Raw genomic sequence first — 25,526 nt, 5'->3', positions numbered from 1 at the left:
ATTGACTTATCATGGTGACACTAATTTTATTTTTATGCATTTATATTAGTTGTAATAAAGTACATTATTTATCTTTTAAATGATGGTAAGGCAATGAGTTAATAAAAATATAGAAATACAACTTACAAACGAATCAATGAAAAATTATAAAATCTAATATTAAAGAGTAAGGATCTCAGATGCTCGAGATTCCAGTAAACGCTCCATCGAACTAACATCTTTACACCATCCATCGAGTCGTTGAACCATTCCGGCTATTTGAGTGCGATCTAATACACGCGGTTGTACCCATGTCATATTTACTGTTTCCGCTACTTGATCAATAGCACCACGAACCAACCCTTGGGCTAAAGCCTTCATTACTAATAATTCTACTTCACCAAGGGGCAAGCGAGTTTCTTGAGAAATTTCCGCGAATGTTAATTGTCTGTAATAAAGAAATATTTAATTTAATGCACCGTAATACAATTTTACAAATGCAATGAGACCAATACAAACCTATTGTTAGCCTGTCGTTTAAAAGTCATTTCCATAAGACACAAAAGAGAAATCTTTTGTCTTAGTTTTAATTCTTGTGCAGCTAAATCAGCAACTTTGCTCCATTGAGGTTTTAATTTTTCTAATGCAACAATATCACCAGCATTGAAAGCTTGTAATAAATCAACTAACCAAGAGTTTGGTGTACCTTTCAAGGATTGCAATACTGGATGAGCTAATAATTCTCCAAGATTATATACTCCTTCACCTAAAAGAGCAGCTAGTCCAAGGAAAAATGCATGCTGCTCTTGTTCTTGTCTACTTAAACTATTTAGATCAATGCAACCCAAATATCTGAAATATAAAATTTGAAATTAACTATTTTCCACTAGAATTTAATTATTATGATTGTTAACCATGATAATACCTCAAAGCAGTACGGTAATATTCAGCATGTTTTCCTTGAAGACGATACAAACGACTGGCTAACAAATAATATCTACCATGAACTGTAGTGACACCATCTGCATTGTCTAACATAGTACCAACATCTTCTATGATCTTTTTTGCTTGTTCTTGATTGTTTAACTTTTCAAGTAAAATTTGTCCAATAAGGACCTTGCATAAAGCAACAGCTTCATTATTGCTTTTCACTTTGGTCTCACTTTTTTCTAAAAACTTAATTGCTTCTTGTTTGTCTTGAAACTGCTGTACTACATGTGCCAATATTTCTACTAGAGACAAAGGGTTTATCCTATGTACCAAGAATATATACATATTATTAACTTATAAATTTTTTATGTTACATTTATCAGTGAACAGTTACAAGTTCTAATATCAATTTAAATATAAATAGAAGTGAGGTTATGAACAAGTTGTGGAAAAAAAACACATGTATTGTACTTACTTGCTTTCAAAGGTGGATAAAAAGTTACCATATAATTGTATCAAATTATCTCCTTTCTGAAGAGCTGGATGTTTCACAAATGTTTCTAATTTGAGTGTCAACTGATGCCAAAGCCTGCAAGTCATGGGATAGTGAAAACGAAATTTTTCTGTTATAAAATCCTTATGCATTGAAATATTTTATGAAACATACCTTTTGTTATATAGTTCTTCAAGTTGTGCCCATTCCGTGGCCAACTGTTTATCAGCAACATTTTGATTTTGGCTTAAATATGTATTAACATCTCTCGGCACCACGGTTGTCGCCATCTTCAACAACAATGACTAAAACTGAAACAGCATAATGAATTAAGATCTTCAGCATGTTAGAAAATTCGAGTACAGGAGGGTAAGTATTTCTATAGTTCCTGAGATTTACTACGAAATGGCTAATAGCGCTGGCAATAGTGGTTCAGTATGGTTATTTGTGATTTTATTTGACTTTTATTTGTGATTTTATTACAATTTAACTCAATCGAATAACTTATTAATGTTTCTCAGAATCACTTCCCAAAGCTCTATTATTAATTGTGGTAATATTAGTTTAATTTTCATGAAATAATACAATGTTGGTACTTCATTATTTGCGATGCAAGCCTAAATTATTTTCAGATTAGGATATATGGCGGGTTATTCCCAGAGAATTGTTTGTGTGATGCATTATGAAGTAATACGAATAATTCAATTGATGATTAGTTTTACTTTTCATCAAATATACAATTTAAAAAATCTTTTGCGATATCGTCAACACAAGTATTGTCTTCAATATATGGAACCAACTAAAGAAAGAAATCTTAAGTTTTATAGCTAATTTTTATTAAATAAGTGAATATTTGAAGCATGTTTTGAACCTCATCAATGTATACTGATATTTTATCAGAATTTTATTTAGGAATGAATATTTAAAATGTCAAGCATGCAGAAAATCTTAACAGTGATTGGAGTGTTAATGTCACTTCACCTTAGTACGGTTATTTCATTAATGTCTTTATCATTTTCTCCAATTGTTATTAATGGAGAATATAAGAAGGAATATCAACTTACCATAAATAATACTGTAGAGTATGTTTTCCTGTATCCTACTAATAATGTAAGTATCATTTTATATAAATTGGTTCTAATACAATTTTCTGTATTCTTTATATATTACATATTTTTTTCTTACTGTTAGGTATCTGTTATGGAAACTGCAAGATTAGAAGTTGAAAGCAATGCTACTACTGATGTCCCTCTTATTGCAGTTGTACGTCAGAAAAAAGGAATTCTATCATGGCAAATTCCTCTTGTAGTAAATAGTATGTACTTTAATGATTTAGCTTATAATAAAACTGATAGAACATTGTGTTCACCTAAATATTATCAGAGGGAAGCAGAAAATCAAGATGAATTTCTTACTGTTAGTTTATCTACTGCTAGTCATGAAAATATTTTATTTAAACTTAATATGACCAAAGTGTTACATTTTTATTTAAGGTAAGTGTATTACTGCCTGTTGGTAATGGATTAATATAATGAAGTTTGAACAATTGAATTTTATCTTTTTTTATGTTCAGTCCTGGAGAGAAAAGATCGATAGAAATTTCTCCATCTCAACCCATTTATTATGGGTATATCTTTCCAGGACAAGAAGAAAGTTCTTCTGTAGTTGTTCATGTTGAGTCTGATAGTGATATTTGTATGACAGTCTCAATACAAAATACATCGGTAAGTTCAGTTTGCTGTGATCTTTAAATTAATGTAATATTATGAAGTTACAAACATTTCTGTTTTTTCCAGTGTCCTGTATTCGATTTAGAAAGGAACATTGAATTTTCTGGTTATTGGCAAACTGTAAATCGACAAGGTGGTATTACTGTGCCAGTAAGTATTCCTAATAAATAGATTGTTCAAAGATATACAGTGGGCTAAGATATAAAAAAAATTGCTTTACCTAGAAGTTGGATTAAAGTATAATTTATATCTTTTAGAAAGAGGCATATCCATTGGGTTTTTTTGTTGTGTTAGTAGTAAAAGGTGACGATACTGACTGTTATGGAGCACCTAGTATGATTCCTGTACGGAATAAAAAAGTGACGTTAACAATAAACACCAGTATTACTAAACAAAATTATGTTATTGCTTCAGCAACATCGGTGTCTGTTATTTTTACTTTCTGCATTATCTATGTTATAAGCATAGTAGTGACGAAAATCAAAGAAGGTAGAAAAATTAAACAAGAATTATTACATCAAGAATCTGAGAATATTGCTGAACCTATACCAAGTCCTTCAATGATAGGAGAGGTAAACCATTTTATGAAGTAAGAAAATAAACAAATTATACATAGTAATTAATCGACTATTTGAATTATTTCGTTTCAGACCGGTCAGCAGTCAGTATCTATAGATGAAGATTCTTCATTAGATGAAGATGATATTGATTTAATGGAAGATGCTCTTTCCGACAAGGAAGTGATACGAACGAAACTTGTGCTTTCGGTTTGTGATTTAGCTCGAAAAGAACCAAAAATTCTTAGGCATAAATCACGGTTATATTTATACTATTTAATAACAGTGGCCATATTTTATACATTACCGGTAGTACAGCTGGTAATAACGTACCAGCACGTACTTCATGTTACGGGAAATCAAGATATGTGTTATTATAATTTCTTATGTGCTCATCCATTTGGATTGCTATCAGATTTCAATCACGTATTTTCAAATTTTGGATATATAATGTTAGGTTTGTTGTTTATATTTATAACATACTCACGAGAGCACAATGAATTGGATCGAGAAAAAAACAAATGTTACGGTATACCACAACATTATGGTTTATTTTATGCAATGGGTACTGCCCTTATTATGGAAGGAATACTCTCAGGAAGTTATCACGTGTGTCCAAATCGAAGCAATTTCCAATTTGGTGAGATGAAAATTATTAATATCTTTTTCCATGTTATTAATACTAACAATCATATTATTTGCAGATACTAGTTTTATGTATATTATAGCGGTGCTTTGTATGATTAAGATTTATCAAACTCGACATCCGGATATAAATGCTAGGGCACCAGTTACATTTGGTATCTTGGCGTTAATCATTTTTATAGGATTGCTTGGAGTTTTAAATGGTTCCATATATTTTTGGATCTTGTTCACGATCATGCATTTGCTAATTTGTTTGTTTTTAACCATCCAAATCTATTACATGGGACGATGGAGATACAGAGGTTCACTAACAAGAGCAATACAGGTAATTTCACGTATTGATTTAATTGTTTTGTTCGTTTTTTTTTTTCTCTCCCTCTCTCTCAAATTAACTTTGCCATAGTTTGCCACTTATGCCACATTTTTTTCTAGACCTGTAAATATGATGCTCGTTCCGGAGTTAGGAACTTGTTTCGACCCTTATATCTAGCACGATTTATAATGCTCGTTATAGCAAATTTATGTAATGTTGCTCTCGCAGTAGTAGGAAATATACGTCATGAAAAAAATTTCGCAACCTTCTTGTTAGCTATATTAATGTCCAATTTAATTTTATATACCATCTTCTATATCGTAATGAAGGTATGTACAGATGTATGATTATCTACAAATTACGTATATATTATTACAGACTAATCTACGTTTGTTATGTTTCAGATTTGCAATAAAGAAAGAATCCTTCTTCAACCGCTAATATTTATTATTCTATCAATTGTCTTTTGGGCTGCAGCTTACTATTTTTTTATAAGCAAAACTATCTCATGGGCGTTAACACCAGCACAATCCCGCAATTATAATAGACCCTGCAAACTCCTAAACTTTTTTGATAATCACGATATATGGCATTTTTTGTCTGCTTTCGCAATGTTCTTCTCGTTCATGGTATTGCTTACTTTGGACGATGATCTAGTCGATGTGCATAGAAGTCAAATACCAGTCTTTTGAGGGTAATGACACGAATGGAAAGGGTATGCATACCATTTCATTTCCATTTTTTTTTATGTTTTTATGACGATATGACTGTATATAATATACATTTGATCTTGATATTAACGAATTAAAAACAGTACAAAATATATATGTATATATAAAGATCGTATAGTAACTGTTTTATATTAAATGCCTTATTTCCGTTTAAACAAATCCATAAAACTATATATTATTCCATTATTTCTTATCAAACTGTCATTTCTAAGGATCGAAAAGTTTTGATATCTTGGGTATCACGAGTGAAAAAATAGTACTTAATACTTTAAAACTTACCCATCGATTTCATTTATCGACAAAAGTGGAAAGATGACGTACGTGTTGTTAGTAGTAGTCGTTCAGTAAAATCAAACGCAACGAACAGACCTCTTTTTTTCTAAAAATAAATATATATATATATATATATATATAATATAATTTCTATATTCATGAATACACTTATCATAAACAAGGGGCACACTTTGCCACAGTTTAGGAGACGGCAGTGATACTGTCTGAAAACCGATAGCATCACCGTTGAACTTTAATAAGACACAAGTTCTTTGCTTTCTATCGTCAAGCAACACTATCGATAGAAGCAATTAATTAACTTTTTTTTTTTTTCTCAAAATTATACTACTCCCGTACAATTAGCTATTAACAAGGATAACGAGTGTCTGTACAATTAATTCTAAACAGAACTACATACACCAGGTACGCAGATAGACAAAAGGGATCTTTTAATTTTGAGAAATATTAGGATGAAGCACTTGAGTCATTGTGGTGTTCCTGGGTAGTCGTTTCAATTTGTGATAAAGTTCTTTGCAGTTCGCTACGTTCTGCCGGTTGTAGCCTATGGGCAATTTCCAATATTGCGTTTAATCTCATTTCCGGGCATGCTTCCAAGGCTTCTTTGATACGAGATACAACCGCATCTTGTTTCACACAGGTAATGTTACGTGAAACAACACTGTTCTCGTCTTGACGTTGTTGCTCCAGCCAAATTGTCGCAGCTTCATCCTGATCCCACAGATAGGATTCAGTGGTCCCTTTGTCTTCTATAAACCATCTACGCAACATTGCACCGATTTGTCGAACGTCTAAGCTACGTTGAGTCGACAGAATTTCTTCTCTAATTTCATCTTCCAAAAGTCTTCTTCTGAGTCTCCAATATAGCGATCTACGTGCCCTTCGCCATGGAACAATATCATGAATTGCATTTTTCTCAAACATTCTTTCCGGTGTATCGTGGAGATCAGCAAAGTGAATTGCGACTTGGTGATACATCGGTTCTAAATTCAATTCTCTTTTACGTATTTGAGCTTCGATTTCTGTTCGTTCTTCCGGTGAATTTGCAGTAGGTAATTTTTCCTATAAAATCATATGTATTATAAATAAAATTATTTTAAATTATTCGCAACAATAGTCGATGATCACTTACTTTGAGTTTCTGAATAACACCGTCGATCCTGTGCATAACTTTAAGTATATCTTTAGACCTGAACTTAATTTCTACTATGCCACCAGGTTCGAGAACTCCGGCTCTGCTTGTGTTGTCGGCAAACATTTCCATGTAACGAGGATTTATCGTTGGATCAACTACCGCCCAGGCACCGCCTCTTAACTCTCCGTGCGGTGGGATATACACAAATATTGGTTTGGTATATTCTCTCAAGCCATCGACGATGTAAGCACCGAATTTTATAATTTGTTCGTACATGTCTGTAAAGAAGGAGGATTATTTGAAAACTGAGTAAAAGAAGCAATAAATTAATTATTACATACGAATAACGTACCTTTCATTCCACCAGAAAATCCTCTCCAATTAGCAAAAATGAAAAGTGGTAGTTCCTCCTTTCCAAAGTCTTTAATAGCTTGAGCAGTTTTGTACGCGCTATCGGGGAACCACACTTGTCCAGCTTGAGATATTGTTTTAGCTTCTGAATCGATATTGGCAGGATCTGCTGGTAAATGCAACTCGACGGTCCTAGTTTCAACTGCGATGACACCGCAAGGAATTCCACCCAATCTAGCTCGGCCGGTTACTACAGTCTGAGCCCAGGGTCTCATTATTTCCTGGAAATAACATAGCGTTAAAATAATTTTAATATATGTTATAGGTAAAGAGAAATATAAGACTGAGCATACCTGCCAAGAACCACGGTCAAAGAATCCACTTTCCCAGCTGTTTGTACCATTCTGTGAATATCTACCCTCCAACATCCATCTTGGATCATAGGCTGTCTTAGTAGGAACATAGCTGATCTCCCTTTCAACTGGATCAGGAAGAGGTGTTGGTAATATAGGAAGAGGTGCACCTTTGTATTTAGGACAAAAGCTTAGCCATCGTAGAGCTGTTGCAACACCATCCAAGTCTCTTGGATCAGTTGTGTGGGACACACCGTTGTTATGCATAATTTGTATACCACCTAACTGATTGTTACTCGCGTATACTTCACGACCTAGCACAGCGTTCAATGCTTTGTAACCGGTTAAAATAATGTGTGAATTTTCAATCTGAATCACTCTCTGTCCAAGACGTACCAGATAAGCACCGATACCGATGGCTCTACAAGATACAATTGAAATTGTGACTATCTCTTCATAGGCTCTAGATGTTTCTCCAGCAATCATTCCAGCATATTTTAAATTCTCCACGCCAAGTCCATCGTCTTTGCCAATAATATCGGTAATCTTATAACGAGATTCCCCGTGATCTTCGATCAACGAAGTTTTTACTGAATTAAAAGGTGCTAAACGAGCATAATCGTCTGGTGTTAGGTAAATATATTTAAAGCCTTTCTCTGGCTCGTTTTCATTTTCCCATGCGATTCTAAACAATGCTTTAACTTCTTCAGCTAAGCCAATGCGAGCTCCAGAATTTGCTGAGAAATATATTCTAGGAATACCAAGTTGCCTGGCCCTTTCCGATGCTCTACAGAACACCAGATCTTCCTTGATACCAAAGGAACCAATTAAATGTGTCAAATCATTAGCAATTAATATAACGTCTCGTCCAGACTCTGGATACTCTGGCGTGTAAAGTCTTAGCCTCCAGGCAACCATACCAACGTTATTCTCACCAGGCAGACGTTTCTGTTCCACCAAGTGTTCACCCTCCAACACCAATTCGACGCAATCCATCACAGGATTTGGAATAGTTATCTCGCAGTCAGGCCTTTCCTCTATATATTTATGCCACATCATTTCCGTTTGTTGTCTAAACATGTCCGGCAAATCGTATACGTAAGTCGTGCCAGCACTTTGGGCTTGGAAACGTTTCGCTTGAAGATAATCTTTGGTTAAGTAAGGAGTGGAGATAGGTAAACCGTGCATGGGTCCTGGTCTCCAAGATTTGTTCGTCGCCGAAGGGGATGATTCGAAACGAACAATCCCGGTCTTTGGATCGGTTGCTTCTGTGTAAACGTGCAAGTCTATACTGTAACCGCTATCGTTGGCGATCGACAAACGTATTGTGGATATTGCTTTCCCCGGAGCCGGACGAATGGTCATCTTGATTTCAGCTTGACGTACGCGTAACTTCCATAGCCTTGGACCATACCTGAGGATCATGCTGGTTACGCTTTCTTCTATTCTAACTGGATCCATAATAACGGTTGGCACAAAGTTCAAGAATATATGATTACATTCGGTACGTTTAGCAAGTGGATGCGAGAACGCGACCTCTAATTCATCCATCGCTTCCAGGAGAACTCGTTCACCTTCGTTGTGAAGATAATCGAAGCTGGCTTCTTTGGTTATCAGATCGGAGTGTCTTATGATAGAACGAATGAAGAAACGATAATCGGTGACTTGTTGCCCTTTGGCAACTTTAGCCTGGCCAAGGTATAGATGCATCTTTTGATTGGAGGTAGGCAGTGCTTCCAGATCGTACGTTCTCATTCTGTTCAGTTCCAGTTGGAAGGCACAAGCGGGCTCGAGGTGTCGGTAAATCCTGTCCTCGACGAAACCGTCTCTCTGACGGAACGTGAAGAACTTTGGTACCTGTCTTCTCTTCAAAGCGGCGAACGTGACCCTTCTGATACCCCGTGACATCAGTTCATCTTTGTTCGTGGCGCACCAATCGCCGAACAGCCTGGCCAGAGCAGCGTCGTCGTGGTTTTCTTTCTCTTGAACGGCGATGCTTAAAATGTGCACCGGTTCCGCTGGTCTCTCACCGGTACCGCTGATCTCCACCGGTACAGGAGGGTCACCCATGCTCAGAGACACGTTTATAGACGTGCTATGCCTCGATTCGCTTCCAGCCGCGTCAACCGCTTCTAAGACTTTAGCCGAGACCGACGTGGTCGACGAGAGATCTTCTAGAAGATCAAGTATCTCGTCGGAGTATCTGACAAACTGTTCCATGTCTTGGAAGGCTGCCATTGCTCCGACTCTGTGATTAACCGGTGATTGGTTCTGTCTGTTCGGATGATTGTTAGGTAGCAAGAACTGGAAGTGTACCAACGGTACTTCGCCCGATAACTCGAGGTGTTGCAAACAGGTCAACTCGTAACTGATGTACGCCCTTCGCACGTAAACCTCCAGAGCAGCGTTGCAGACTGCACGATTCGAATGGTAGAAGAAGTCGTGAAGAATATCGAAGATAGACGTCTCGGAGAGGATTAATTTCTGTAGATTTTCTGGATGGAAATCGTGTCCGTACAAGTCCACGGCTGACAAGAATATAGATTCCATTTGATTGTGTCTCAATTCGTAAGCAGGTTGATGAGCGGCGATCAACACTTGTCTCGCGCGTAATGCGACACGACTGTGCTCCGTACGATTCAAACTCGTCAGTTCCGTCAACGTGCTCGATAATTCATCGGTGAGGCCAGGTTCGTTCGCCCAAAGATGATCTATAAGCATCGTCACCAGGACGTTTTTCTTTGTCACTTGATTGTGACTGAAGAGCATAGCTGTTACCGTGGCTACGTCATCCTTGTATTGGTCTATTAAAGCTGACACGCACTTGTCGTAATGACCTTGTTGGAATTGACTCTCGACGGTGTAGTATTGTCTAAGAAGCTCGTGAACGGCGGTCTTCATTCTCCCACGTATTCCGTTCCTATATCTTTGTACTAATTGCACTATAGCCTGGGTGGTCAAAAAGAACACATCGCGTTCGGATCGCTTGGAAACGGTTGCCGCATGGCCATCGATCACAGCGGCGATTTGTTGGCTAGGGAACTGAGCTAGAACGGAAGTTATGTTCCTTTCGTACAACGACATTAATTTTCGGATCTTTTTCTCGACAGCGATCGGAATTCTTCCGGATATCGTTGCGATCACCTCTTGGAGTTCGAGCAAAGGCAAGCTAGGATCTCGAAGTGAACTCATAAACTTCTCGATAAGTTCTCGTACACGTGGCAAATGGTACGGGTCCGGCAAACAATATCCACCCAGAGTGTTTTCCAGAGCAGCTCTGTATTTGGCATGAAGATGATTCAATTTCTCGGAAACAGCAGGGGGCGCGGTTTCCGGGAATTGACCCGTGTAGTCTTGAGCTTTAGTCACTAAAGACGGATCGTCTAATTCTAAGTGAGCGATAAGAGTACCAGCCTCGAGAATGGCACCTGGTCTTTTAACGTAGAATACGCTACCAGCCTCGCCGGCTGTTACCGTCATTACCATTTTCATAACTTCGATTTCAGCGTACGCTTGGCCAGGATTAACGTGGCCACCGTCTTCGACGAGGAAACTGATTAGTTTTCCAGCTGACGGTGATCTCAACAGAGAAGGATCGTTGTCCTTTTCAAAGATGCAAGTTTGATTTCCTATAATAATTCTATAACGATCAACCTCTTCTCTCATGTAGGTGGTGAAACTTGCACCGTCCAAAGAAAGTAAAAGTCCTCCGTCAGATAGGCGGTGTACCTCAACCTCTCTATAAGAACCGTTCATGATAAGGAAGTAACTATTAGGACCTGACTTAGCGGCTTGTAGCTTATATTTGTACCCATCGTTGATCAATTCAACCTGCAATGAGAAATGGTTAATCGAACATCTTAAAATTGCTTGAAAATCCACCAGTGGTAGAAGCAACAGACAAGTGAACTTACGTCAATAACATTGTCTAAGTCATTGCTAGCTTGTATCTGTCCTTTTTCCAAAGCCGTTTGGAATCCAGAGAAAGCGGCAGTGATAGTTCTATCAGCGATGTGAAGCGCACCGCAGGTTACAGCCAACAATACGTCCGGTTTATCGCTCTTAACACGTTCAGAGATCAATAAATCTAACCATGCTGTGTCTATATTATTATCTAGGAACGAATTCGTCTCCAATAACGTGATTAGGTACTCGACGGTGGTTCTAAAGTCACCCCTGATGCTCAGTTCTTTCAAAGCTATAACTAAATTCTCTCTAGCTTGATCACGATCCTCGCCCCAAGAGAAACAATGACCGAATTGAGAATCGGCGAACTCGTGGAGACCGCCGGATGCCGCCACGGAGAAATAACCCCAAACATTCTTGGAAGAACGGAAGTTCAATTCTTGCACGGTTCCTGAACTTGGCTTGAAACCTATGGAATACATTGGTAACGTATCGTTTACATATTCATCCTCCTGGTAGTTTCGAGTAAATTTTTTTATTATTCGCTAAGTTTTACCTTCATCAGGATTTTCACTAGTAATTCTAGCAGCTATAACGTGACCCCACGGTTGAGGCTTATGCCGTGGTTGATCGAAATCGATGACACTGTCGCCCCATGGACTTTCACCGTAAAGAAGACGGATATCTTTGATATGGTGAAGCGGTAATCCCATGGCAATTTGAAGTTGAGCAGAGGGTAAATTGACATCTGATACCATCTCGGTACAAGGATGTTCCACTTGAAGACGTGGATTCAATTCCAAAAAGAAGTATCGTCCAGACGTGTCATAGAGATACTCGACAGTACCTGCGCTGACATATCCGACCATTTTGGCCAATCTTACAGCAGCCTATCGTAGAAGTAATCATTTCAAATTCATTCTGTTAATACACACGATCAATTTTCTATTAAATTAAGTACTATTTCTAATTACTTTTTCCATCTCTTCGAAAACTTCAGGTTTGGCGATCACAGCCGGAGCTTCTTCTATAATTTTCTGATGCCTCCTCTGAATAGAGCAATCACGACCGAACAATGATATCGCATTTCCGTAATTATCAGCCAGTAATTGAACTTCCAAATGGCGTGCGCACTTAGCCAGTTTCATAATGAATATCGGAGATCCAGGTATTTCAGTTTGTACCTGCCTAAGAGAATTATTTAGGACTCTTAGTATGGATACTCCTTAATTTATAGATTTATTTAATAGACATTTTTTAATCGAATATTTGTAAGATATCCGACGTTACGTTTACCTAAACAACGTAGGCAATTCTTCAGCATTCTCCACCTTTCTGATACCTTTACCACCACCTCCTTCGCTTGCTTTTACCATAATAGGAAAGCCGATTTTATTAGCAGCAGCTAGACATTCTTCTACCGTGGAGACACAACCTTTTTTGAACAGTTCCGAGGATATCTTTATCTTCTTTCCACTGTACTGAGCTTTCAACTCTGATCCTGACCAAGGGAGCGTCGGTACCTCTGCGGTTTGAGCCACTATACTCGATGCAATTTTGTCTCCAAGTGCCCACATGGCTCTCTCAGATGGTCCTACAAGATTAGAATTACAATTAGAATGAAAATTATAAATCATCGAGAAGAACACTTTACAATCTAAGCGTTCTCCAGTATCTCACCAATGAAACTAATGTTATTTTTGTGAAGTAATTCTGGTAATTTTGGATTTTCAGAAGCGTGACCCCATCCAGCCCACACAGCCTGCACCTGGGTACGTATAGCTATGTCCACGATCAATTCCACGTTCGCGTAGTTGTTGTTGTTCGATCCACCTGGTACCGGAACGTATTGGTCTGCCATTTTTATATATTCCGCGTTCGCTTTTAGATCTTCCGGTGTGACCATCACGACGAACCGTACCGCTCGTTCGTTCTTGAACATCTCGTAGGACCATCGTCGAATGGAACGCATACATTTTACTGCTGCTATACCGTTGTTAGCGATCAACACCTACGAAAAATTATTTTTTATTAATATTTTAAATTTTGCAAATTTACAAATTATTCAAATTTTAAATTAGGAAATTTAGAAATTGGTGTATGCAATTCATTTTAACATATTACTACCGACGGGAAACGAGAATTCTCGTTTTATTGAAATACACGTTAAAAATGCCCCGTCGGTAATATGTTAAGATAGTATAATACCTGATCGATGAGGAAAGGATGAAATAAGAATCTTTCTTCAATGATTATATATTCCAGTGAAAGACGATGAAACAGGTGTAGCAACGTACTCAAGGTCGGCCAAGGACGTTCAATGTCAATTATGGAGGTTACTGATATTGTTGCGATATTGTGCGACGACTGGTTCGTGACATACTCGAGCGGAACGCGAATCGTGAGTACGTCGTTGAACGACCTTCTTTCATTTTTCAAATACCTGTTTCACTCTTTTCCAAGTTTCAACGTAAGGAACTTGTCGAAGGAATTCCCAGTGTACCATCATTCGATTGAAAATAAATTATAGCCTCTCGGTTGCTTCTTGCATACCGATCAACTTTCATTCAAAATTTATTTTCTTTTAAAACGTAACGTTTTTCTTTATCTCGTTCGCGATTAATCGATTCCGGAAATCCAGAATGACATTTAAATTCAAAGCGTAACGTTCAAGGTACTGTTTTTCATTTCCACGATACCGGAGGTCTACCGTTTTTACGTCAGAACTACGTAAAACGGATATTCCGCCAATGAGAATCTCATTCTTAATTTTGAATTGATTACGAAAGCGTTTAAAATGCCAGAAAGTAACTTGAATTTTTCAATCGAAGATATGACACTTTACCGATTTCATTAGGGAATCTATTAACACTTTAGCGACCGTCGTGATTCGTGGAATTTTTGATTCTTGCAAGTCTTACCTTGTTAATAACTTTGGTACCACCGAAACGATGAACGAATTCTTCTGGTGTTGCGATAGTGAAATCTTTTTCGTATAGCCGATTTTGCGTCTGAATCATCACCGTACCCTGCGACATGCTGGGCCTATGAAATTAAATCAAAGTTTTGAGAATGAATACAATTTCTTTTGAAATACTCGTAGGAATATTTTCGCGCCAATTTTCAAATCCACGGAAGCGCGGGAAAATATTCAAATTTAAAAATAGTATATCGATAAATTACTGTGTTCAGATGGAAAATCGGGGAACAACCGTTTTCCCGAGTTTCTTAAAAACAATTTTTCTCATCCATTAACGGGGAACACGTGAATGACAGCAGAGAAAGTATATGAACCGTTAATTTAACCGGCTCACGCAATGGCATTCCTACAACATCGTAACGCTTTCTGAACCTTCCATATACCAAAGTGTATCTCTGTTAGATATGCATACACATTTCCTATTTATCTCACTGTTTCGTACCTCGTCTAACTCAGCCCCATTAATATAAATCAGAGCCGGTATCAGCGGACGTTTGCTTGGATTTTTCAATTGTTCCTCACGAACGGATTTCTTCCGATATAGATAGGTATTTTGTAATCGCGAGAACACAATTACAAATTTGTCGACTTTGAAATTCCACCGACGCATTTCTTATTGCTTCATCGCTGAACACGTGCATATTTTTCGTAATATCTCTAAGTATTTATATGTGTATCATATAATAATTTTAATTTCATCAGATAAATTTTCCATTTACATCTCTAATATTTATAAATACCATTTAATGTCATCTAACACTGAAATATTATTTCTAATGACAAGGAAACTTGTGCGAGTATCTTCGCAATGACCAAAAAGCAAAGTTCATTTTTACTTTCAGATCTTCAAGGATCTAGCTTCGTGACGCTTGTTGATCCGTCAAAAAATTCAAAGAACCTTCGGTATCCAAGATAAACGCGAAAATAACATCCTTGGTAGATTGAATTTTGAATAAAATTAATTCTTAATCGTTACCTTTTTTTTTAACACTTTTTATAAACTTTAAAATCACTGTAGTTTAACCCTTGAACAGTGGAGTTTGGATCAGTCGTAACTCAAACTAACAAAAATAAAAAATTTAATTAAAATTGCGGCTCTCTCCATGGTCCGCCGTTCCAAGGTTAAGTATCACGATTCTCGTCGAAACTATTATCCTTTTCGATAATTTCAAAAACACTGGAATGATAGGATACACGATAGATAAAATCACAAAGCTTATTACGTCAATCCAGGGGTCGAAGTTTGCTGCTCCGTCTTCGACGAATCCTCCTTCGACGGATTCTCCTTCGACGTCGACTCTGTTGACGTTTCCACGTTCATTATCGATATGCCAGCCATTAAGTTGTCCGAGCTCTTCCAAATCGGGTCCTTCTCCGTACTTTGAGCCAATACGAATCTTTTCAGTCGTCTCATTTCGTGGGCCCCTACTATTCACTCTCTTCTACGTCCAAGATCTCACAGCATTCTTCTGTTACACCTTGAAGACTGTACGTTTCCAATAAAAAAAGACTGCTCTTCTTAATTTTCTTCAACTCTTTACTTCAAGATATGAAAAATCTCTATCTCGAGGATGAAACCTCGATTGTTCCTGTTCCTTTTAAATTATCCTAAACAACTCTGCGGCACGACTTTCTTTCTCCAAAACCAGTTTAAGACTACTAAATCTCTGTTTTCGAGATGGAATTCCGTGTTTTCCTCTTTCCAGCTGATCGTTTAAATTATGCAGTTACTCCGTGGCGGTGGTTTTCTCTTTCTCCGCCAATCCGAGACTTGGAAATCCTCAGGAATGCCTTCGAATGAGTATTTTTCATAAACGTGCTTCCGGATTTCGATGGATTTCCTTATTGCGTCTCGCGAGTCAGGTGAAACACGGATCAAAATTCATGTCACATGCTTTATCCCGCAATATCTGACAGACCAGTTTCCATCGATCAGGTAAATATCTTTACCAGAAACGACGAGAAACACGCTAATGACGTAGCAGCTTCATTAACATTGATGAGATTACATCAGGACGCTGGGAATCAATGTCAGGATGGACTTTCGATGCAAAATAACAAGTTTTTCATTCATCTTCGAATAATATTACGCGAGTTGTGAACTGACGTTAGGAGTAGAACACTTTTCAGGCGAGTTTAACGGTAACGATCGAGTCAACTGTCGATTCACTCTGAACGGTTTCAGACACTCTGACCGGAAACACGCACCGTATCTTGAAATTTTCAATTTACAGGTAGATCGAATTGTATCGTTTCGATCGGGGATTCGGTAAGGTATTCGAATAATTAAAGGATCGAAATTCTCCTCCTTCATTCCCGAATGACTAGTGGTCACTGACAAGCTACACACCGTGGACGATACCTTTCGTTCAACGTTTCCCCTACCTTTTGTATGGAACTCGAGGAAGTAGCGTGCTTCTTTCAGAAAAGAGATCACGGCACGTACAAAGTTGGCTACGTGTTTCTTTTTTCACTTTCGTGCGGTATCTCTGATACCCCGAGTGCCTCGAATAATTGCAAGAAATTGAGCAGTGATAACGTAGGGCAGCGATGGGCAGGAAGAGTGCCCGCTGAGGAGCTCAGGGACATCGGCGGGCACAGGTCGTGCAGTGGTGCCGGGTGAAAAATATCAAACATTCCAAGTTTGAAATTTGGAAATTGGTAACTATTACCAATTTGGAAATTAGTCAAGGATGGTGCACGCGTTTTGCATTTAGAGATAGCAATTAATGCTATAATACTGAATTGTTTAACGAATAATAGTTATTGGTAATAATTGAAGATTAAGAGAGTACAACAATTATTGTCGATAGTTTATTATTGGGCGTTTAAAGTCAATTACTGAAATTTTTCTTTCAAACAGGTTTCTGGTTTACTTTCCTATTTTAAATATCCATTATGAATTACTACATATCTAATCTTTCGATGATTATGTCATGAAATCTGATAATCGTATGATTTTCTGGTAAGAAACGCGTCACCGGCTTCGGTTCATTTAAAATTTAAAACATTGAGATAATAACTGAAAGCATCATTAGGAACAAAGTTACAACTGATTTTATCTAAGAATTTAATCACGCGATACAACGTAAACTTTATAACAACTTTTTATCGAGAGAAAAGAGTTTTTGTATGTCTTTCATTTGAATTTCAATGAATTGAATATTTTTTTCAACAAGGACAGTTTCTTTATCTAATACTCATAATTACCGAGGTTAATGCCATTAAAGTTAATCGTTCAAGGTCCGCTCGAGATCGTTACGAGAAATGTTAATTTAACAACAAAGGAAGAGTGTACATAATGCATTCTTATTCGTTTGAAATTGACAAGAAAGCCGTTGGAATAACTCAGAATGCACTTGTCGTAGACAAGTAAACCGAGATATTTTGTGATAATTACAAATAAGGAAAAAGAACTAGATGAACGTCATACGATAGAATGATCGTCCGTATCGCTGAAACTCGTGAATATTCAACGATATCGAAGGTGATAAGACAATAAGGTGATTCCTTGTACACGTAAATGAAAATTTTTCACGATCATGCTTTACCAATAGGAGTCGGTTTAGATCGCGCGAAACGGGCTAGAAAATTATGTATACGAATCAGCAGTGTAATATCCCTTTTTATTTATCTATTAAAAAAACAAGCTAATAAGAACATATAGATGAATGCGTGGAAAACGAACGATAAAAAGTGCATGATTATTTCAGATCGATTATCTTCGAGAATCAAAAGCTTAGAAGATCAATGTCCCTGGTTAAGTATCTACTCTGATATTATCGGATGGATACTTAAAGCATTTTTGGAGGAGGTGGGTGCTAAGTGCAATTCTAGGAATCTTGAAATTTTAATAATTTATGATCCCAGAACCTCTCAGTGTCGATCGCTGATCAATACCTCAACACTCGAAACAACAACGTTCGCGACACCTAATCATGATTATCAGAGGATAATTCACACCTTTTTCAAGCCAACTTTTTCCCGACTCGTAGCTTCTTTCAAGTCGATCAATTTACCTGTTCAACCGTGACTAGAAAATAATAAAAAAAACAAGCTAATAAGAACATAAAGATGAACGCGTGAAAAACGAACGATAAAAAGTGTATGATTATTTCAGATCGATTATCTTCGAGAATCAAAAGCTTAGAAGATCAATGTCCCCGGTTAAGTATCTACTTAAACTGTGGATTAAACTGCATCATACTACACTGATATTATCGGATGGATACTTAAAGCATTTTTGGAGGAGGTGGGGGCTAAGTGCAATTTTAGGAATCTTGAAATTTTAATAATTTATGATCCCAGAACCTCTCAAAGTGTCGATCGCTGATCAATACCTCAACACTCGAAACAACAACGATCGTGACACCTAATCATGATTATCAGAGGATAATTCACACCTTCTTCAGGCCAACTTTTTCCCAACTCGTAGCTTCTTTCAAGTCGATCAATTTACCTGTTCAACCGTGACTAGAAAATAATGAAAAAAAAAAAAAACAAAAAGAAAAACAGAAATGTGTAGAAAGGAAGAAAAATCACCTGAGTCGCTTGCGACGTTCGACCAAGCCCGGCAAGATATTCTGCTGCGCCTGGTTAAGGCCCATATCGCTTCCTTCGGATGGGAAGCTATCCTCAACCTCCAATTCCTCGGCTAGATCGGTGTCGGGTCCACCGACGACGAAGCTTACTGGATTTTCCGACATCGTGCCGTTGATCGTAATAACGCGAACGTTATCAGCCTCTTTCGATCCCTGTTTCCCTGGATCACTGTCTACGCACTCGGCGTTACCTTCAAAACATTCGATAGGTTGTGCATGTGAAGTTCGTGTGAAGTTACGTTTTCTTTATCCGTCATCATTTTCCAAAAAAATTTCGCGTTCTCCCCGTATACAGACGCGTTTCATTGTTCAGGGTAACAGCACCCAAGGGCCACTCGATTTTATTTATATTCTAAGCTTAAATAGATCCTTTTCGTGTTAATTTTACTCTTTTGCAATCTTGTTTATGTTATTGCTTTAATACTGATGAGGGTGATGATAGAAGACGCGTATGGTGCGTCATCCGGTTTTGAATATAATAATTGAGAATTGATATATTTTTTCTTGTTGCATTTAATTTATATATTTTTTTTTCAATCGAGGTTCTTCGGCGAGTGGCCCTGAATTAGTGGGTCGTGCGAGCTACGATTAAAAAATTTCCGAGATATATAGCCGTGGTTCATGCGAAATTTTAAGCCAAACGCATGCAATTTTCCCAAGCGAGCTTTCCTGCCGGAAGAATCCCCTTTCGAATTTTTCTCATTCCGCAAGTTTTGTTACACCAAGTGATTCCAGTTGACCAATCTTAGAATTCCTTAAGCCCAAAACGAAGGACAGGGCATGCAAATGAGTGACACGCGAGGTGCTGATGAATTATTTGATGAGGAAAAAAAAATGATGATTGATAATCAATGATCGTTAATATTATTATTATCGATTCAATTAGCATTGAATAATATTATTTACTTATTTTTTTAAATATGAATATACGTACATAATACTGTTGCTTTATCAATTATATAGTCTTTCGAACCACAACAACCACAACAGTGTAAATTAGAAATTAAGATTTTTCTAATACATTAACGCACGATACTTGTAACATATTATTACGTAACAATTTCTTTTCTTCCAAGATAAGATTTATGTTTAAACGCGAGCATTAAGACTGACTAGCAAAAGTGTAGAATTTTTAATTTCAACTTCAAGTGGAATAATGGGTCTTTGGGTCGATGTAACCCGAATAAATTTCCCATTTATTATTTTCTTAGACTAAAAATCGCAACATTATACAAAAGCTTCCCTAAAAAAATTCTTCCCCCAATGGGGTGAAAAATAAAAATTCAATTTTCAATTAGCACGCGTGATTTATGAATGAAGGTTAGTCTCGTTGCTTCCAGGATTTAACCAAAGGATAAAGACACACAAGTACGACTGATCGTGAAGTGAAAAGAATCTGATCAGAAGAAAAGTCCCAATTGCTTGCAACACCGTGGCTAGGGTAACCCAAAAGGAAGAAGCGTTCGCTAGAAAATCCCAAAGTTTTTCTAAATCCTGGTGTTACTCACCCTCGATCCTCCTACGACCGTACACCGAATGAAATGCTCGTGAAAGGTGAGACCACCACCACCACCCTTGTTGGAGCCGATCGGTGAAAATGTGTCCAAGGTGAACGTATCGGCGTATAATCACGGCGAACGAGAAGCCGAAGAGAAGAGGAGCGAATAGAACAACGGCGGACGAAACACTTGGTGTGTCACTTTGTTCAGCGTGATTGAAACCTTGAAAGAATTCATTGGTAGGCTCAAGAATCCTTGAATCGAGTCGAAGGGAGCTCGGACTTAACACTTGCACCCTTACTTAACACGGAACACGGCACAAAACTCGAACTAGCGTGGGAAATGGACCGAATAGAATATATACGAGGATCTTTTTCAGTCTTTTGATACAAAATAAAAAAATAAAAAAATGATTGCCGCGATGGTCATCGGTGAATTGCACTCCAAATTTAATTTGAATTTAAAGTGAAATTTTTCAATTAAAAATTGCAAGGATATTTTGAATAATTTTAAATTGTTCTATTTCAATGATAATCACAAGTGGCCCATCGATGACCCCCACGGGGAAATCAACATGTTAGTTAAATCGACAGACTATCGGAGTATCCGAGGGAGAACGCGTATCGATTGACATAGAAGGATCCAAGGAGATTTATAAAATTAGTAATGTACCGAGAAAAGTGTCCAGAAGACCTCGAAGCATACCAGACACAGCTTTGTACCTCGGGATTGTCCGAATTTGTTTAATCGGTTCTTGAGAATCTTCGATTATCTTCTTCCTCTTCGAGATTTACGCCAAGAAACCGAGGAGAATAATAGAAGAGAATATACGTAGACACAGGTGAACGCGTCCTCGGTAACACTGCTTCGCCTTTGTTTACTATTGTTATATAGAAATCCCCTTGAGGCACACACGCGCTCTCTCGTTACCCCGCTGTTACTTTCTTGTTTTCGGATTTAGCCGCGCGATCAGGCGTTCGAACGACGAGCCGTCGTCGTCGTCGTCGTCATCACGATCATCATCATCACTTCAACTGTCGTTCCACCACGACGAGGAGCACCAAAGGAGACACGACGACGCACTGGCCGTGCAATAGGCTCGCTGTTGCGATACCGCGCGCGCTACTTCGTGAACGCTCCGATCGAGGAGAGGAAATCGCCGTCGAAATACGACGAGACGGAGTACACGTGAGCAACGATACAAGAACAGAGTAAAAGGAAAAAAAAAGAAAAAAGAACAACCGGACGACAGGGTTCAGGGGTCGTCGGACACCGACGACATTACGTTTGTTTCCACTGAACTGCTCGGTTCGTCGCGTGGTCGAAACCTACCGATTAACGTCGGAGCTTTTGCCATCGGACTTGCGACTTGCGCTTACTCTTTCTCCTTTCTTCGCTCACCACGTAACGCGTATTACCTTATCCGACACCGTATTCGTTTCGTTCTATCTACTTTCGAGATATCCTCGTCATTTTCATTTTACATTGTTAACGATGACTTTGAAGATAATTTAACGTTTACCACATGCATTTCGTATTTTCAGAGAAAATATTAATATATTGCGTTTCAAAATATCTCTGATTTTTATATATTATCTGTTTTTTGGTTTTTTTTCCCACCATCTTCGTCTATGATCATTTTGAAGCGATTTTTTTCTTCTTTTTTTTTTATAATCTTTAGATAAGGAGTCAAGAACCTTGGTTATTTTTATTTAACCAGTATGTTCTTTGCACTTGTTACGATTATCCATATAGGATTTATCTTATTCGTTGGTCGAAAAATCTATGAAACTTTGGATCGATTTCCAATGGCTACTTCTACCCTTTCCATTCAGATTCAATTTTCAGCTGTACGTTGTTTTCAAGACGTCTCACTCTTTCTCTCTACGTCATCTTAATGAATTCCAATCGTCATAAACATATTTGTCCTTCTGTTACGTGCTGCAGTCCAATGTGGACGTTACTACCACGAAGAGGAAGAAGGACGCCAGTATCGTTATTCACACGTTACGGTGACATCCGTTCGTGTAAGTAGACGCGTACACACGAATCGTGCAGTGGACACATTTCTACATAGTATATTGTTATGTAACCCGTATTATACGCGATGGATTATTGCGCAATAGTAACAAAAACTTTGTTTAAAAATTCCACGATCCAATACGACGAGGATCGTTTTCATTTCGGATAAGGACCCATGGGAGAAATGATTGTTTTCAAATAAAATACACGGGCAAGTTTCTTCAAATTGTTATTTGAAATTTCACGTTGGAAAGATTTTCGTTTCTTCACCTTTGACAATTTTATCCGCGGATCACCTTCGTCATTTGTATCGACAATGATTCCCCCTACTATGAAACGAACCGTTGCGGTTTATCGGTCGAAATAAAATTCCTTCGTTGATAATGAGGAGCAGCGAACCATTTCGCTCTTGACCGCGTGCTCGATTCGTGACTTTTTTCAGAGAACGTAAGATATCGTGTCACGAATCGAAAATTGGCCGAGAACGTGGCGATTGGTTATCAAACGACACGCATAAGTGCTATCTGTCGAAGCACATCGCGATAAGAATTGTTCAAATATAAACGTAAACGTGTATGTATCACTTTTTCGAATTCGCCAGCGTCACGTGCGCGACTTCTTTGTTACAGCTTTCCTTTTCCCGCCTTTTTTCCGCGCGTCGAGATTACATTCTTTTCTCTCATTTTCGTGATTTCAGCGACGCGCGTGGAAGGATAAAGGATATATCACGTTATCAGGAAAAAATTTTATTATATTTTTAAAATTGCCGCCCTTTTTTAAACATGCAACACTTTTGGCGGGAAATTGTATTAGTTTAAAGTAGCTATGGTAATTGCATTAGTTTAGTATATACATTAAACACAATCATGTTACGGTGTCATAAGTTTTTTAAATCTATAGCGTAAATATCAAGAAAAGACTTTCGTTAACACATGATCCATACGGACGATTTCGTGAAACTGATAAAATATGACCCAATAAGCTTCTCATCTCGATGAGATTTGAAAGCACGTGCAGAAAAATACTCAATAATAATTGTGAACAAACTTCGACGTAATCTCCAAGCAAGCTTCCGCAGACAACGACCATTAAAATGTTAATATTTGTGACAACATAGTATTCCCCACCACCTTGTGTATTTTCCAGTTTATAAACCTGTTTCTGTTTATTTTCATATGTGAGAACTATCTACCAAAACTCTAGAATACAAGTGATATTTGAAACTGAATTGAATAATGATATGAAAAAAGAAATGACCCCTACTGGCTATGTAAAAATTTGAATTTCATAAAATAAGAAGATATCTATATATCGTTCATTGATAACTGCATTATCGCTGATTGCATAACAACGCGCATTTTACGATTAATGACAACACATGTTACACTCACTCGCTAATGTACGGAGCAAGCAAATTCTTTTCATTGCACGTTATCTGTATTGATATGTAATTGTTATTATGTTTTTTTTCGTCTTTATTTTCATTTCTTTTTAATAATGTGTGAAATAGTAATCGTAACTACGATAAATGATAACATATAAAAAAAATACAAATAAAAAATTGAAAGGAAACGCAGAACAATTCTTAGAAAATTATATTTATATAAAAATCCTCTGTCGATAATATTACCTTTGAATCGTAAATACAATTAGGGATAATGACGTTTCAAAACGCTAACAGAGTCAAACATCAAATAAACACTAATAATATAATTGAAAATAAAGAAATTATAAATAAATTCACTTCCCACTAATGAATTTAAATCACAGCTATTATTGTACTCTAATTTCTCGTGAAGCATCACTTAAATAGAATAAAAGAGAATAGTTTTCTATGTAACAAACAAATTAAAGTTTCATCGAAACACTGCGTCACACAGATAAATAGTATTTTCGTTTGTTTTGTTTTATATCGTAATTATTTACGCATATTTAATGACCGCGTACTCTATGGATTTTCACACAGATCAATCAAAAAATTGACAGAGTCGCCTGATTGGTTGATTGACGAGTCAGGCGACGAATAACGTGTTTTGATTGGTCCGTACAAAGCGTGCGGTGTATCCAAGGAACACGCGTCACCAACTGATGTATACCGAACAGAATGATTTTAGATAGAAATATTTTTCTATTCTTTCAATGATTTTTTATGAAATACTGAAACTGCTGTATCACTTAGAAATGAAAACTCACCGGTGACGAATCTTACGCGGTGGAGTAGCACGCTCCTCATTGAGGTTAGGTTCGTTTGTCCCTTCGTGTTCTGTCATTCGATTCACTTACGTTCACTATTCGATGCTAAGAAATATTACACGAAACTGATTGTGTCCTATTATGACACGGGAATGATCGAACACAGTCGATCACAATGTAGTAAACTATTGTCACCTTTTAAACATGAATTTTTTTACTTCCGCTAAAGCAGGTTCACCATGGCGTAACATGAAAAGCGCATATACCGACACCTCACTACCTTTGAATTTCACTGTTGATTTCTGCTAGCCAAGGTTCTTTTATCGGTAGGGAAGAACCTTTTCAGTAGCACAGACTCTACCCAGAGGTCAGGGTTCGCCAGGTTCGCCGGTAGTTTCAAATCAGTCTTTCCAAGGTTATGGACGGAACAGTATTGGAGACAAGTTTCCTTGGAAATGTCGTTAAAAGCGTATGTTTCGTTGTTATCAGTGTGTTCTAATCTAAGATTAACTATTTTTAATTTCTCATATTCTATAAAATAGATATTACGAGGTTTCGAACAATGGCAGTCAAAAAATTCGTTTATCAATATGAAATACACGCACATCGATGTTACGCTAACAAAGAACAATTGTATGTGCTATATAATACAAGTTACAAACTATGGACAATCTATAAATGATATTTCATCGTTTGCAAACGAAGCGTTTATCGATTTTATTGGTATAAATTTTGTTTCTCGAAACGTAACGGTCGCTACAGTGTATAACAGGAACGAATATCATAATTGTCACGAAGTACTGCATCTATGTCGTAT

At 37.4% G+C, this 25,526-nt stretch overlaps 3 protein-coding genes across 15 annotated transcripts; 1 reads left to right on the top strand and 2 right to left on the bottom strand.

Moving 5' to 3' along the window:
* Positions 1-6: 6 nt before the first annotated feature.
* Positions 7-1,707, bottom strand: Rpn9 (regulatory particle non-ATPase 9). 2 transcript variants are annotated; one of them, XM_034330555.2, is made up of 6 exons: positions 1,577-1,707; positions 1,385-1,498; positions 905-1,231; positions 686-831; positions 499-619; positions 7-427 (listed from the first exon to the last, which is right to left on the bottom strand). In XM_034330555.2, exons 1-6 carry the CDS (start codon positions 1,690-1,692, stop codon positions 160-162), a joined length of 1,092 nt encoding a protein of 363 aa, XP_034186446.1. In that variant the 5' UTR covers positions 1,693-1,707; the 3' UTR covers positions 7-159. The 2 variants fall into 2 exon arrangements, with proteins under 2 accessions (XP_034186446.1, XP_034186445.1); XM_034330554.2 differs by having other exon boundaries at positions 499-831.
* LOC117607179 (SID1 transmembrane family member 1) lies at positions 1,647-10,253 on the top strand. Of its 4 annotated transcripts, XM_034330536.2 has the most exons (11): positions 1,815-1,955; positions 2,035-2,512; positions 2,594-2,895; positions 2,976-3,126; positions 3,199-3,282; positions 3,390-3,704; positions 3,783-4,329; positions 4,394-4,659; positions 4,767-4,976; positions 5,052-5,362; positions 6,888-10,253. In XM_034330536.2, exons 2-10 carry the CDS (start codon positions 2,330-2,332, stop codon positions 5,337-5,339), a joined length of 2,346 nt encoding a protein of 781 aa, XP_034186427.1. In that variant the 5' UTR covers positions 1,815-1,955; positions 2,035-2,329; the 3' UTR covers positions 5,340-5,362; positions 6,888-10,253. The 4 variants fall into 4 exon arrangements, with proteins under 4 accessions (XP_034186426.1, XP_034186427.1, XP_034186425.1 ...); XM_034330535.2 differs by lacking the exons at positions 1,815-1,955; positions 6,888-10,253 and adding an exon at positions 1,647-1,771 and having other exon boundaries at positions 5,052-5,991; XM_034330534.2 differs by lacking the exon at positions 6,888-10,253 and having other exon boundaries at positions 5,052-5,991.
* Positions 2,971-24,953, bottom strand: ACC (acetyl-CoA carboxylase). Of its 9 annotated transcripts, none has more exons than XM_034330514.2 (13): positions 24,710-24,953; positions 20,504-20,716; positions 18,937-19,186; positions 14,336-14,459; positions 13,095-13,425; positions 12,711-13,008; positions 12,389-12,602; positions 11,971-12,304; positions 11,423-11,883; positions 7,509-11,339; positions 7,157-7,436; positions 6,802-7,082; positions 2,971-6,731 (listed from the first exon to the last, which is right to left on the bottom strand). In XM_034330514.2, exons 1-13 carry the CDS (start codon positions 24,747-24,749, stop codon positions 6,117-6,119), a joined length of 7,272 nt encoding a protein of 2,423 aa, XP_034186405.1. In that variant the 5' UTR covers positions 24,750-24,953; the 3' UTR covers positions 2,971-6,116. The 9 variants fall into 9 exon arrangements, with proteins under 9 accessions (XP_034186405.1, XP_034186406.1, XP_034186411.1 ...); XM_034330515.2 differs by lacking the exon at positions 24,710-24,953 and adding an exon at positions 21,167-21,586; XM_034330520.2 differs by lacking the exon at positions 24,710-24,953 and adding an exon at positions 21,200-21,585.
* Between the last annotated feature and the right edge of the window lie 573 nt (positions 24,954-25,526).

Source organism: Osmia lignaria, chromosome 14 (genome assembly GCF_051020975.1).
Source record: "Osmia lignaria lignaria isolate PbOS001 chromosome 14, iyOsmLign1, whole genome shotgun sequence".
Taxonomy (NCBI): domain Eukaryota; kingdom Metazoa; phylum Arthropoda; class Insecta; order Hymenoptera; family Megachilidae; genus Osmia; species Osmia lignaria.
The sequence above is the reverse complement of the archived record's forward strand: the minus strand, read 5'-3'. Positions and strand labels throughout refer to the sequence as shown.

Coding starts and splice junctions, on each gene's coding strand:
- ACC (XM_034330514.2), bottom strand. CDS start 24,749: ATGAGGAGCGTGCTACTCCACCGCGTAAGATTCGTCACCG. Junction 12,603..12,710: donor GAATTGCCTACGTTGTTTAG/GTAAACGTAACG, acceptor TAATTCTCTTAG/GCAGGTACAAACTGAAATAC. Junction 7,437..7,508: donor TTGACCGTGGTTCTTGGCAG/GTATGCTCAGTC, acceptor TGTTATTTCCAG/GAAATAATGAGACCCTGGGC.
- LOC117607179 (XM_034330536.2), top strand. CDS start 2,330: ATGTCAAGCATGCAGAAAATCTTAACAGTGATTGGAGTGTTAATGTCA. Junction 3,283..3,389: donor AAGGTGGTATTACTGTGCCA/GTAAGTATTCCT, acceptor TATATCTTTTAG/AAAGAGGCATATCCATTGGG. Junction 4,660..4,766: donor CACTAACAAGAGCAATACAG/GTAATTTCACGT, acceptor ATTTTTTTCTAG/ACCTGTAAATATGATGCTCG.
- Rpn9 (XM_034330554.2), bottom strand. CDS start 1,692: ATGGCGACAACCGTGGTGCCGAGAGATGTTAATACATATTTAAGCCAA. Junction 1,499..1,576: donor GAAGAACTATATAACAAAAG/GTATGTTTCATA, acceptor CATGACTTGCAG/GCTTTGGCATCAGTTGACAC. Junction 428..498: donor AAACGACAGGCTAACAATAG/GTTTGTATTGGT, acceptor TCTTTATTACAG/ACAATTAACATTCGCGGAAA.